At 42.8% G+C, this 13,990-nt stretch overlaps 1 protein-coding gene across 1 annotated transcript in view; it reads right to left on the reverse strand.

Annotated features, from left to right (window-relative positions):
- Positions 1-3,986: 3,986 nt before the first annotated feature.
- The window catches only part of CPNE1 (copine I), a 42,757-nt gene continuing 32,753 nt past the window's right edge, over positions 3,987-13,990 (reverse strand). The window contains exons 2-16 of the mRNA XM_006875706.1: positions 8,890-9,018; positions 8,620-8,799; positions 8,391-8,465; positions 8,230-8,301; positions 8,003-8,083; positions 7,753-7,842; positions 7,569-7,655; positions 7,345-7,431; positions 7,191-7,250; positions 6,975-7,108; positions 6,835-6,889; positions 6,545-6,596; positions 4,690-4,823; positions 4,254-4,490; positions 3,987-4,127 (exon numbers count right to left, since the gene is read on the reverse strand). Coding sequence (XP_006875768.1) covers positions 3,987-4,127; positions 4,254-4,490; positions 4,690-4,823; positions 6,545-6,596; positions 6,835-6,889; positions 6,975-7,108; positions 7,191-7,250; positions 7,345-7,431; positions 7,569-7,655; positions 7,753-7,842; positions 8,003-8,083; positions 8,230-8,301; positions 8,391-8,465; positions 8,620-8,799; positions 8,890-9,018 — 1,614 coding nt within the window. The remainder of the gene's footprint in view (positions 4,128-4,253; positions 4,491-4,689; positions 4,824-6,544; positions 6,597-6,834; positions 6,890-6,974; positions 7,109-7,190; positions 7,251-7,344; positions 7,432-7,568; positions 7,656-7,752; positions 7,843-8,002; positions 8,084-8,229; positions 8,302-8,390; positions 8,466-8,619; positions 8,800-8,889; positions 9,019-13,990) is intronic.

Consider the following 13,990-nt stretch of genomic DNA (forward strand, 5'->3'; position numbering starts at 1 on the left):
AAGATGAGAGGCCTTCTGCTCCCATAAAAATTTACAGCCTCGGAAACCCTGTACAGGGTCGCTATGAGTCAGAACTGACTCCATGGCATATAACAACAACAACAGAACTAGACAGTGTGCTGGGCATTATACACATCATTTCTAACTTCTTAGAACCACAAAGGGGAAAACCACTCAGGAAACAACGAGCAGAACAGAGTCAGAGCAGGACGCAGGCCTACTGCCTCCAGGGGCCACAGCCTCTTTCACTTTAAGAGCTGCCAGTCAGCCTGGAGTCAAGTTTGTATTCTTCAGCCCCCACCCGCAAATTCTTGGAAAGTCCCCCAGCCCCTTGCTAGGTCCATAAGGAAATGGAGGGGGAACTTTTCATGCAATCAAAATTGAAGAGACTTGAGAACCTCTAAAAATCTTGAGTCACAGAGCTGATAGAGGTCTGGTAGCCCCTGTGCTCTCTGCTGACACCTGAGCCAGGCACAGTGGGTGGTGTGATCTTTGTCCTCAAGAAGCCTGACAAGGGAGAGAAGATAACTCCAGAAAACAAATTCATTTACAGAGCCAATAAAGCTTTACTGTAAGGGTTTGGAAAGTTGAATTGGAGGATGAATAGATGAAAGAGATAAGCATCAAAAAATTGAGGTCCACCTGGGCAGAGTATGAAAGAATGACCAGCATGAGGAAAAGAATGCTCAACAACTTGGCTTGTTAGGATGCATAGTATGTTCATGTTTTGGAAGAAAAAAAAAGATAATTAAACATTTAGGAAGTGAAATTGAGAGCGTCTAACATGTATAAGGAGTCCTGGTATGGCTGTGTGGGCTAAGCAATGGACAGCTAATCGCAAGTATGGCAGTTCAAATGTTCCTTGGAAAGCCTAGATGGTTACTGAGTCAGAACCGACTCTACAGTACTTAACAACATGACAAAGCATGTATAAGGGCTTCTGGTGTGTCACTGTACGATAAGTACTGGACTGACAACTGCAAGGGTTGCTGGTTCAAACCTATCAGCTGCTGCTCAGAAAAACCCTAGACATTGTCGCTATGAGCTAGAACCAACTTGACTGCTCTTAACAACACATGTAAAGGAGCTCTCAGGGTGTTGAGGGCTGGGTGTTGGGACTGCTAACCACAAGGCCAGCAGGTCAAACCCACCATCCCCTCCTGGAGAGAAAGATGATGCTATCTGTTCAGGTCTCTAAAAGTCAGAGCTGACTTGGTAGCATCTACCAACGACAGGGTTGCTGAGTCAGAATTGCCTCAGTAACAGTGGGTTGAATTGGGTTTGATTAAAACTTGTATATATGGTAGTAGAACATTTATCTGTGTTTGAATTTTTGAAGTATTAATTTTATACTTTGAAGATAGCAGTTTCACAATAGAAACCAAAAGCCTAAAAGCATTTTCTATCCGAGAATATATCCAAATGATACACTGTTGTTAAGTGCTGTAAAGTCAGTTTGGATCCTGCATAGCATTTTCAAGGAGTGACCTAGTGGACTTAACAGCCAACCTTGCAGTTACCAGACCAATGCTTAACCTACAGTGCCACACCAGGACTCCTAGTGAAGTGGCTGTTGTTGTTAGGTGCCATGGAGTCGGTACCGACCCATAACGACCTTATGCACAGCAGAATGAAACACTGTCCGATCCTGGGCCAACCTCACTACTGTTGCCACGCTTGAGTTCATCGATGCTGCCACTTGGCCAATCCATCTCGTTGGGTGTCTTCCTCTTTTTCACTGACCCTCCACCTTACCAAACATGATATCCTTCTGCAGTGACTGGTCCCTCCTGACAATATGTCTGAAGTATGAGAGACGATATAAGGTCAAATAGATATATTCAAAAGGTAATACTTATATTCAGTACACTGTTGTTTACAGAAAAACAATAGGGAACTTAGTATCCAAATAGATAAACCATGGTACAAAACCACAGAATCCATAGAATAAGAGAATGTTTAATGTCATGGAATTTATGATTTATGGTTTGTATTTTTTAAAGCAAGCTAAATTGGCATACATGAAAACATTCAAAGTTCCTAATTAAGAGATCTGTATACCAAAAGACACTATCATTGAAAAGACAGTCTGGGAGGAAATATTGTCAACATGTATTAAGACTAAGAAAGGAAAAAGTTAGGACTAGCTATTATTCAGAAGAAATATAACTCACAAATAATACATTAAGTGAAACAGTACCTGGCCTTTACAATTAAATTCAAACAACAAAAAAATCCTCCCACCCCTTTGGCCTGTCAGATTAATCAAAGGTATAAATTGACCATAACTTTTGTTATGGAGAATGATTTGATAACATCTATTAAAAATTTGAATATTTATACTTTTGATAACAGCATTTCTACTTCTGGAAACAAATCCTTTAGATATACTCCTAAAAGTATACAAAGATAAATGTGCTACAATGCTCCTAACAGTATCACTTATGATAGAAAAAAACTGTAAGCGACCCATTACTTCATCAGTAAGGGATAGGCTAAATAAGCTACAGCTACTCATCCAGTTCTGCTGGGTAAAGGCACTCAAAATATATTAAGTTAAACAGTACATATAATATCCTATTTCAGAAAAAAAAAATTTTTTTTTTTTTAAGAGTGCTATCCCTAAGGAGCAGAGCTCTGGTAGCATAGTGATTATGAGTCAGGCTGTTAACCTCAAGGTCAGCAGTTCGAAACTACCAGCAGTCCCACAGGAAAAAGATGAGGCTTTCTGTTCCCATAAGGATTTACAGCCTCGGAAACCCTATGCAGGGTCACCCCCATCCTAAATTGTTAATTATCTGTCAGACATACCAGACTGGAGCCTTCACCTGATCCATTATATATTTTTATAAAACTTGATACCTGTGCTAACTAGCATGTATTTCTTTTTAAATCTGAAAAAATAAGCATGCTATAAAATACCCTATTTTTATATAATTAAAAACATATATAATATACTATTTTTTTATATAATAAAAATATGTATAAACTATAAAATATGCATGGAAAAAGACCTATACAAAAGGTTTTATAGAAATTTAGGAATTTCTGTGATTTTTTTTTTTATATCATGAATATAAATTAACTATTAAAAAATATTTTAAAAATTCAATCTAGTATGTCCTGGTGTGAAGCTGTATGATAAGAACAGGACTGCTAACCACAAGGTTGGCAGTTCAAATCCACCAGCCGCACCTCAGAAACCCTCTAAAGGGCTGTCATGAGTTGGAATTGCCTGGATGGTCCTTAGAGCAATGGCAGCCTGTCTTTACTCTTCTCCCTTCCCCAGAAAGTTTGGCACAGCCTTTGTTCATGTAAAACTCAGCCCTCCTTCCATCAGTGAGGCTTAGCACTTGGTGCTGGGTTTATGTTCAGTGTTTGGTTTACATCCAATCTTTGTATTTCCAAAAATAGTGTCAGTGTCTGACCACTAATGCCCAATTCAATAATAAATTCTATTCTTTGAGTGGGGCTATTATGCTAGAACCCTGGTGGCACAGTAGTTAAGTGCTCAGCTGCTACTGGAAATATCAGCAGTTTGAATCCACCAGCAGCTCCTCAGGAAGATGTGGCCATCTGCTTCTGTAAAGCTGACAGCCTGGGAAATCCTCTGCGGGCAGTTCTACTCTGTCTTATAGGGTCGCTATGAGTTGTCAAGTGGTTTCCAATAAAAAAGGGGTCTTATGCTAGAAGCACCCTTCATTCAATAACCCCTGAAGTAAACATGGCCGATAGCAGCCTCTCACCTAAAAACACACAGAGAGCAATGGCAAAGTAGTGGTATTCATTGGTTTTTATTGAAAGAGAGGCACCAGGCCACGGGCAGAAGTTGGGATCAAGCAGCAATAGCAGAATAAGTATAAGTATAAAAGTATAAAATAAAAGTACTAGCTGGCACTGGGGAATGTATACAGGTTTAGACCATGGCCCACAGGAACTCTGGAGGCACATGACTGAGAACTGTCCAGAGCTCACCATCTAGAAACTTAGGCCTGAGGGGCCTGTGAAGGGTCTTTTGCTGGAGATGGAAGCGGCTTCAATGGGGCCCAACCTTGGACCTTAAAGCAGGAGACTAGTTGTGTAGGCACTTCTGCAAGCACAGTCTGTGCCAACGCCTCCCGAGGGGCCTGCCAGGAGAAGAGGGGAAACGTCAGTAGGGGTCGATAACAGCCTTTCAGAGCCTACATTTCATGGGGTAAAAGGACAAATATCTCTTATACCTCCACCTTACATCAGAAAGAGACCTTACTTACATTCTGGAAGCGGCGGTAGGGCACAAACTGCACTATGTCACGGGCAGCTGCCTCCCCAGAGCATGTACGCAGGGGCCCACCATCAGCATCCAGCTGCTCCATGGCTTCAAAGTCAGCGCTGCCCACACCCACAATGATCACTGACATGGGCAGGTTCGAAGCACGCACCACAGCCTCACGTGTGGCCTCCACATCGGTCACAGCACCGTCGGTCAGCAGCAGCAGCACGAAGTATTGCTAGGGGTAAACCCATTCATATACTAAGGTTAGCCCTGCCTCCCAAATCCCTTGTGGACAGCTCACAGTGTCACTCTACAAAAGAACATTCCACCAAAATATCTTTTAAATAATTTTTGACAACAAACACTCCAGTTTCATTCCCACACTGACACAAGCAGCCCCTTGATCAAGATCACCCCCCACCCATGCCCCTTACCGAGGCAGTCCTTTGATGTGCAGCCTGAGCTGCAAACCTGGCCACATGGTTGATGATCGGTGCAAAGTTGGTAGGGCCATAGAGTCGAACTTGGGGCAGGGCTTGGCGGTAGGCATCTACAATGCCCTGGATGCCTTCAGAGAAAGAGAAAAAACACTGGTGTATTTTACCAGTCACCTCTATGACTCAGAGTACTTAACCCTGCCTTCCAAAGGCTCCACTGAGAGGATACTTGCCTTCATCACACCCTGAATTAAAACCCAGATTAGAGGGACACCACTGGCGAAATCCAGGATATTTTGTAAATTAGATTACAACCTACTTAATAATGAATTATAGTCCAGTTAAGATTAAATATAGTGGAGAAGGGAAGGCTTCTACTGATAAATGTTAATGGAGGAATTACAAAATAATTTGAGTCATCATAGAAATGATTGAAGCAAGGATCAATGATACTAACTGCAAAGGGAAAACCAGTATTTGTATAGTTGAGAAACCTGTTAGACATTACCTAACCCAGTAGTCAAAGTTAACATGATTTGGATAGAATGCACTGAGAAGAACACACAGCTTCCATTCTATGAAAACTGCAACATATGAATCTAATCATGAGAAAATCATTGGGTAAAAACAAAATTGTGGGATATTCTAGAAATTAACTGGCTCCTCAAAAATGCTGATATCATGTAAGACAAAGAATTCTTGCAGTGTAAAAGATAGGACATAATTGAATACAATGTGTGATCCAAGATTTTCTTTTGCTGCAAAAGACTGTTAGGACAACTGGCCAAGTGTGAAGAAATTCTATAGATTAAAGTATTGTACTGATGTTAATCTTCTGCTTCTGAGAATTATGTTATGCATTACACTATGGTTATGTAAGAGAACGGAACCCTGGTGGTACTGTAAAATATGCCCTGAACTGTTAACTCCAAAATTAACAGTTTAAACCCACCAGCCACTCTCAGGAGAAAGATGAGGCTTTCTGCTCCTGTAAAGATTTATAGTCTAGGAAACTCCATACAGGGTCACTATGAGTCAGAATCAACTCGATGGCAGTGGGTTTTTAAAATGTAGTAGGAGCGTCCTTGATTTAAGGAAAAACAGTATCCAAGGATGAAGGGTTATGTGAACAATGATGATGTATACATGGCTTGTGGGGCCACAGAGGTGAATTTTGGATCAGGACTTATTCTTTGCAACTTGTTTTGAACATTTCAGGGGAAGGGAACTATGAGCTGGGCTGCTAACCTCAGGTCAGCAGTTTGAATCTACCAGTCACTCCATGGGAGAAAGATGAGGCTTTCTGCTCTCAGATTTACAGCCTCGGAAACCCTATACAGGTTCACTATGAGTCGAAACTGACTTGGTGGCACAAAAGCCCAGCACCTCTTCATCAACTAAGAAGAGAAGGACTAAAAACTGGTGACCAGGAGCAGACTTGCAGAATGTGCCCTTTGGAGATGGAAATTATTATATATGCCTGAGTGGGTTTTTGTTTGTGTGTTTTTAAAAAAAGCTAAAGTGGATAGAGCTAAATACTTTTAACTGATAATATATGGAGGGGATTATAATCAATGTAATGAAACAAGTTATATGAATGGTTGAATGTGAAACTGATGATGTGCCCTGAAAACTTTCACTCAATCCACAATGAAAACCTTAAATTAAAAAAAAAAAAAAAGGAACACAAGCAGAACCATTTACAAGCACAACAAACCAAAAAGTGGGAACAGCTGAAATGTCTATCAACAGAAGACTAAACAAAATGTGGTGCGAAAGCCCAGCACCTCTTCCCTGCCAGCCTAGGCATGGGCACCCTCTGGTTATGTATAGTTCTGCTTCTCGGACTTACCTGCACAATAGGGGTTACTAGGATTGAAGTTCAAGGCAAATTCATGGGACACCTGAGGGTGAGAATAAAATGAGGTTCTTACTTCTTGATGTCCTTTATGTCAAGAAAAGGGGCACTAGGGCATATAGTGAGCATCTTACAGGAGATAATTAGTATGAAGCACATGCCTGCAGGCTTGCATCCCTACATCTCCACATGAATCTGATTGCTAGGCAGCAAGCAGATGCAGCCCCCAAAATCAGAACCTTGGAACTGAAAACAAGAGTAGGAAGGAGGACAGGAAAGCTCACCTGCCAGTCAGGGGGCACCTGGGCCCCAAATCCAAACGCCGGGAATAGCTTGTCCCTGTAGGAGAACAGTGAATTGGGAAGGAGGCAGTGAGGGGACTATGAGCCCAGAGGCTGGGGATGAGACAGAAAATGTTACTCACGAGTCATAGTCCTGAACCACACTGCCCACACTCCACAGTGCTGTAAGGTACTCATTGACACCTGTTGGGCTCAGGTAGTACAGGGAATCAGGTGAGGAGGGGTCTCCATTTGAGCCAGTGAAGTCCACACCTACCTGAAAGGAGATAAGGAGGGGTACTGAAGGTAACCTTAATCTTACCAGACCTGCCCTCTTATCCCTTGTAGGGCAAACTTACAGTGAAGTTGATCTGACAGCCTCCCATCACATAATCCAAGAAGGAATATTCTCTTTCAACCTGCAGATACAAGCAGGGCCATGGCTGGGGTGCTAGGAGTTGGGTTCATGGATCTCAGGGGTCAGAACATGGGTCACAGGAGTTATGGTTTCACCTGGCAAGTCTTGATACAGATAGTTCCAGAGTTCTTATAGCTCTTCTTCTTCTGCTGCTTCTCAGGGTGGATGCATTCAAAGTTGGCCTGGTGAGTAAAGAAATATTAGGGTAAGAAAGTTCCAGAGCATCAGTCAAGAAAGAGTTCCCTTCCCCTCATCCTCTCTGGGGCTGCAGTTCTCTCAGCCCACCGAGACACTCCCAAGCACGGTCAGCACTACTCACTGGGACTGACTGGAGCTGGGTCAGGCTAGTGTGGAAACTGCCAATGAGGTCATGTGAGCCATCACTGTCATAGTCTGAGCATCGCACCTGGGGGAAAGGGATGTGTGTTCACAGGAGGTAGGTAAGGAAGCCCTCCCCAGGCTTTGTAACCCTGTTCAGTCCACTAGTGAGGTAAGCTCCTTACCTGGATGGGTGTACTGGGGTCTCCCCCACAGAAGTGCTGAAGGGGGACTGAGAAACGCTTCCACGTAGGGTTCAGGTTGTTCTTAATTACCTGGAGAGCAAGGTCTCCAGTGAGCTCTGGTCTGGTTCATGGGGAATTTCCATCCTTTCCTACTCACTTGCAGTTCCTTTACCCCTGTTTCAAACCTGGGTTCCAGGCCCCAGAAGGATTCTCTCCTATCAAACCCCATCCAATCCCAGGCGTTTCACACCTCAGATCTGTATGTCAGATGCCACTTCCCGTCACCATGGCGGAAGAACTCCAGGAATGGGTCCGATTTTCCTAGAAAGTCCTGCCAATAACACACAGACTTCAGTTACAAAGTTCAGGGACAAACGACCATATATATATATATAACCCTCTGTCCCAATTCCTCCCACACACATATCATCCCTGCTCCTTATTATTGGTTCCCTAGGGCCTCCCTTCCAGGCACACCTTTTTATCTAGGTTTCTGGCCTCTACTTCCATGGTTACTACACGATTGTCCTTCAACTCCTGAGCTGAGACCTAGGTTTGGGAAAGCAGGAGACTGTATCATTCAGGAATCTCTCATTGATATAACCCGTTACCTGCACCCTTATTGGCTTCTTCCTTACCATGATGGTCCCTCGCCCAGCAGGTTTCCCAGCCTTCAGCATCAAGGGTAGAGTCAATGTCTGACTGGACACAATCTAGGGCAGAGCAGGGGCAGGGGGTCAAGATCTAGCACAGGGTTAGGCTAGGTCCTACTTGCTACCTCCAAGTTCCAAGCAGGCTAAGGTGTCTAACAAGATCCTTACAGAAAGAACATAGGTCTGAAGGTTCCCTATCCTTGGTCTTACATACCTGACCCAGGGAACACTCAGCTCCCCCTAGGAAGTCATCATCGCCCAGCTCAGGTGTCTTGTTGTCTATGTCATAGATGCCAAAGCGGAGCTTCTGGACTGTTTCAAAGTGGTATTCAAGCTGCAGGGTCTTGGAGAACTCAGGGCTTGAGCAGTTCCGGACTCGCTCGGTCCGGCCAAGCTGCAGGCATAGGCCAATAAGCATTGTAATTACTCAAACCCTCCACTCTTAACAGCCGCTGTCCACCCAATCAACCCCCATGATTCTCACCTCAGTCCAGTTGCCCCCTCCCACATCCTGTAAAAGGACACAGAGTGGATCTGACTTGGAGCCGATGTCTTTGTCAATGAGGTGAGCACAGGAAATGGACAGCTGAACCAAGGTCATGCAGTTGGCCATCTGGGAAAAAGGAACTGAGTCAAGCACTAGGGACCATTCTCCACCTTTCCCTGACCATAGGGCCCAGCATAGGAAAACTAAGAGCCTTCACCCAGGCAGAACTAGGACCACCCATCACTTCTAGGACACCCAAGGAAGAATCATCACTACAATAGCCTCCATATGTCCCCAACCCCCTAGGTAAGCTCAGAGGGACAGGAGATGGTAGTTACAACCAACTCCAGTCCAAGAATATGATGAAACACATTAAAATTGACCCTAACTCTAATGATGTGCCATAAATCTGAACACCAAACTTGATCTGCACAGATCAATAAATCTTATTCTGATCCCCTTACTGGTCCCAGCTCAGACCCTAACCAAAGTTCCATCCCAACATTGTCCCAATTGCTTAGGTGTTGTTAAGTGCCATCTAGTCGATTCTAACTAATAGTCACCCTGTATAGGGCTTCCAAGGAACAATTGGTGGGGTTAAACCCACCAATCTTGTGGTCAGAAGTCCAGTATTTATCATATAGCACCACACCAGGATTCCAAATGCCCCAGATAGTATGTCGGAAAAGTTATTTCCTCCAATGATTTCCCACTCACCCTACATCTTGAGGTAGAATTAGGATCCCTAGTTCGCCTAGTCTTTAATAAGCTACTGGTGTGGCACTGTAGGTTAAGTGCTTGACCATAAGGTCCATTTGAACTGCAAGGTTGGTGGTTCAAACTCACTAGCTGCTCCTCAGAAACCCTATACAGGGTGGCTATGGGTCTGAGCTGATTCGACAGCAGTTAACAACAACATATTCTCACTATTTCCACCGCCATCTCCCACCTGGTTAGGAGCGTTAGCTTGGTTTCCCTATTTCACACCATCCCCATCTCAACAAGTTATCCTTAATACAGCAACCAGGGTGTTCCTATTAAAACATACAGCAAAACATGTCAAAACTCTACCAAAACCTGCTCATATTCCACTACTCTTAGGAAAAAAAAAAAATTCGACCATGAATGACAAGGCCCTGAAAGCTCTAGATTTCTTGAACCTGGTCTCCTAATACCTTCTCTTGTTTACTCCATTCTGGCCATACTGGTTTCCTTGCTTGCTCTTCCTTAAACGAAACAAGTTTTCTTCGATCCCTAAATTTTAGCAGTAGCTGCAATATTCCCTTCCCAGATTATCCACATGGCTTGTTGCTCCCTCAGTTCCTCCACCTCTAATCATCTCCATTATATTCCCGGCTGCTCTACAATGACAACACTACTGCTATAGACATGTCTGTCACACAATCATTTCCTAATGATTTTTTCTCTTTAATATTTATTACTATCTAACATAATAAGCACTGGATTGCAAGGTCAGTTTGAACCAGTTCAAACTTACCAGCCACTCCTCGGAAACCCTATACAAGGTTGCTGAGTCAGAACCAACTCGATAGCACTTAATAACAATAACAACATAAATACACAGGAGTCCTGGCATGGTGCTGTCAAACAAGCACTGGACTGCTAACCACAAGATTGGTAGTTCACACTCACCAGGCACTCCTCGGAAATCTAGACATAGTTGTTCTCAGTTGGAATCAACTTGACGGCACTTAAAAACAACTATCCCAAGCACCTAGACAATAAATACATGCTAAATGAATCAAAGACTCCCATCCCATCTCATTTCAAATGAACTTGTTCCTTTGCATGCACAATCAATCAGCATTGAGCTTCTCCAACTCATCCATCTCATCTATTGTCAAGCATGGCTCACCATGGTGACTCCCCTGATAGTCCTGCCTCCTATAGCAACCCTAACAATTATCCTCAAACCACTCACTAGCTCTGTGACCCCTCTGACCCATACCTGCACCAGAAATGCACACAATGTCATATCTCTGAATTTGCCTCAGCAATCTAGGCTTACCAGAATTATACCTCAGGATGCATCCAGTCTCAGTCCCACTACACTGACCTTCTCTCTGTCCATGTCCCTAGCCCATAGTTAGTGTCATTCCAATCTTGTTGCCTCATGGTCCCCATCTGGATTGTTGCTAGCAAACAAAACTGGAATGATTCTTAAGAATTCAACTTGCTTTGTGTACGGCTTGTTCATAGTAGCTCTGCTTGAATGCATCCAATGATGGAAAAACCCCCACACTTAACAAGCCACAGATCAGGTCCATATAATTCTACCCCAAAATAGACCCGAATCTGTCAAACCCTCACCTCTACTGCTAGCCCTGTTTGATCCCTAGTCATCAAGAGTTACTATGAGGACCCATCTAACACTTGGAAGAAGTAAACTATTGAAGCTAAAATCATTCTGTTCTTTTGGCTATTACTCCTAGAATGCAAACTGCAGACATCCTGATCATCCTGTTGGAGGTTCCTCAAGGACAGATCTAGAGTAGAACACCTACTCCCAAGGGAGTTGGTCCAGAACTTCACCCATATCCAATCTGAATTCCATGTTTCTCAACTCACATGTCCCTAAGGCAATATTTGCACAGTAGAGACAAATTTAAAAGGATGCCCATTTCACTATTTAGAGAATAGGGAAAAACGAGACACAGCTTAAAAGTCCATCAATTATAAAGGCACCTGGTTGGCAAAAATGGTTTGTACTTGTCTACTAGCTGAAAGGTTGGTGGTTAGAACACAGGCCTATCTACGGAAAATAGTTTCACAGCAAGCACTGAAACTGTGCCTTTCCAAACATTTGACACTCATCTTTTATAGAACTTTACTACAACATCCTTAGAAATGAGGAACAGGAGACTGTCTCACATTATCAGGAGGGAGTAGACCTGAAGGAGGACATCAAGCTTGGTAAAGTAGAGGGTCAGTGAACAAAATGGATCGACACAGTGACTGCAACAATGCACACAACAGCAATATAGCATCAGCTCCAAATTCCAAATCACACACCTTAATCTTTTTTTATGGTATTACACAAAAACTACACCTGTACTTTACTTGGTTTCACTGGTAAAAACTGGTTTGTGATGTGCTCTAAGTAATTACTTTTCATTTCTGTTCTTTCTACACGCACCAGAGCAAGATCACACAGACTGCCTGGATGCATGAAAGTGCTCAAATACAAAAGTTATTAGTTTTAACTTTGATTGAATACAAATGGAAATGTTTCAACAAACTGATGCACTGATGGAAGGGCTCACCTATGCCAAGAAATTTAGACGCGAGCCACCTGGAAAACTAGTTGGGAGAGATCCATATTTGTGCTCATTCCAAAGAAAGGTGACCCAATGGAATGTGAAAATCATTAATATCACATGCAAGTAAAATTTTGATGAAGATAGTTAAAAAGCAATTGTATTAGTATGTGGACAGAAATTTAAGCCAGATTCAGAAGAGGGCTTGGAATAAGGGGATATCATTGCTTACATCAGCTGAATCTTGGCTGAAATTAGAGTATACCAGAAAGATGCTGACTTGTGCTTTATTAACTATGTAAATGGGGTATTCTAGAACACTCAGTTGTGCTCATGAGGAACCTGTACATAGAACAAGCAGCAGCTGTTAGAACAGAACAAGGGGATACTGAGTGGTTTAAAATCAGGAAAGGTGTGCACAAGGATTGTATCATTTCACCATACTTAATCCATATGGTGAGCAAATAATCAAAGAAACTGGATTATATGAAGAAGAACGTGACATTAACAGCCTATGATATATATATATGATACCACCTTGCTTCCTGGAAGCAAAGAGGACTTAAAATACTTAATGATGAAGATCAAAAACCATAGCCTTTAGTACGGATCACAGCTCAATGTAAAGAAAACAAAAATCTGGACGAACTACATAGACTCTCTACAATAAATACACGACAGACCAAATGAAACACAGATGAAAATCATGGAACCTTGAACTTCAGAGGGAAGATTAGAGAGTTGGGCTGAGTGCATGCTGGGAAAAGTTGAGCACAGATTAGAGAGTTGGGCTGAGTGCATGCTGGGAAAAGTTGAGCACAGATAGCAAGAGGAGACTCCCAGAGCTCAAACCCTGTTCTCCAGGAGTTCGGAGCCACATGGTGGGAGCCATGCCAATTTGAGGCAGGGGCAGTTGTGCTGCTTTGGTGCCTGGATTCAGGCAGGCTCAGTTCCAGACCTACAAAACCCACAGAGCCACCAGACAGCATTTAACCAGTCACCCTATTCCCAGCTGCCCTGTGGTCCTAACTGACACTGAAACTAATTCTATCAAGCACCTCCCAAAACTACTTCTGAACTGAGTGTCCTGAACCAAGATAAGGAGACCAATAGGAATTCTGCAGTCACAGCCCTCCCATACCCACATCTTAAAATGCTTAGCTTCCAGGAGCCTCCTAGAGTTTTCTCCTGTCTGGGTCCAACAGTTATTTTGTTTTCTTTTTTACTTTTGTTACTAAATTGTTTTTGTTGGTTTATTCTTTCTTGTCCTCCTTTTCTTTCTATTCCTTTGAGTTTAATCCTTTCTATCTCCGCTGTTGTCCTTTTTTTCTTGTTTCTCATTTCTCCTTTTTCCTCTCTTGATCTCTCTCTTTTTTTGATCTACTATTTCTCCTTTCATCTTCCCTTTCCCTAATTTTACTGGTGTTTTTTTTTTTTCTTTTTCTTCCTTTTCTGTAGCTCCACTTCCATGTTCCTCTTTTGTCTTTTAATTATACTGTTTTTTCCTACTTGCTATCAGTCTTATATTTCTATGTTCTCTTATTTTCTCCTTTAATTGTTGGTTCCATTTTTGTTTACTCTCTTTTTTTTTCTTGAGTGTATGTGGGGGAGGATGGGTTTTCTCTTTCCCATCCAACAGGAGACAGCAACCTTGCTCATAAAGCCCAGCCACAATTATGCCCATTTCAGCTCACTCCCTGGGCAAGAGCTAGTACCACTGACTATATACTACCTGATCAATGATAGACAACAGCCAACACCATCCAACCTCACCTTAAACTGAGATGCGCAACTGGCAAACAAGAACAGTGGAGAACGTG

Source organism: Chrysochloris asiatica, unplaced genomic scaffold (assembly GCF_000296735.1).
Source record: "Chrysochloris asiatica unplaced genomic scaffold, ChrAsi1.0 scaffold00337, whole genome shotgun sequence".
Classification (NCBI taxonomy): domain Eukaryota; kingdom Metazoa; phylum Chordata; class Mammalia; order Afrosoricida; family Chrysochloridae; genus Chrysochloris; species Chrysochloris asiatica.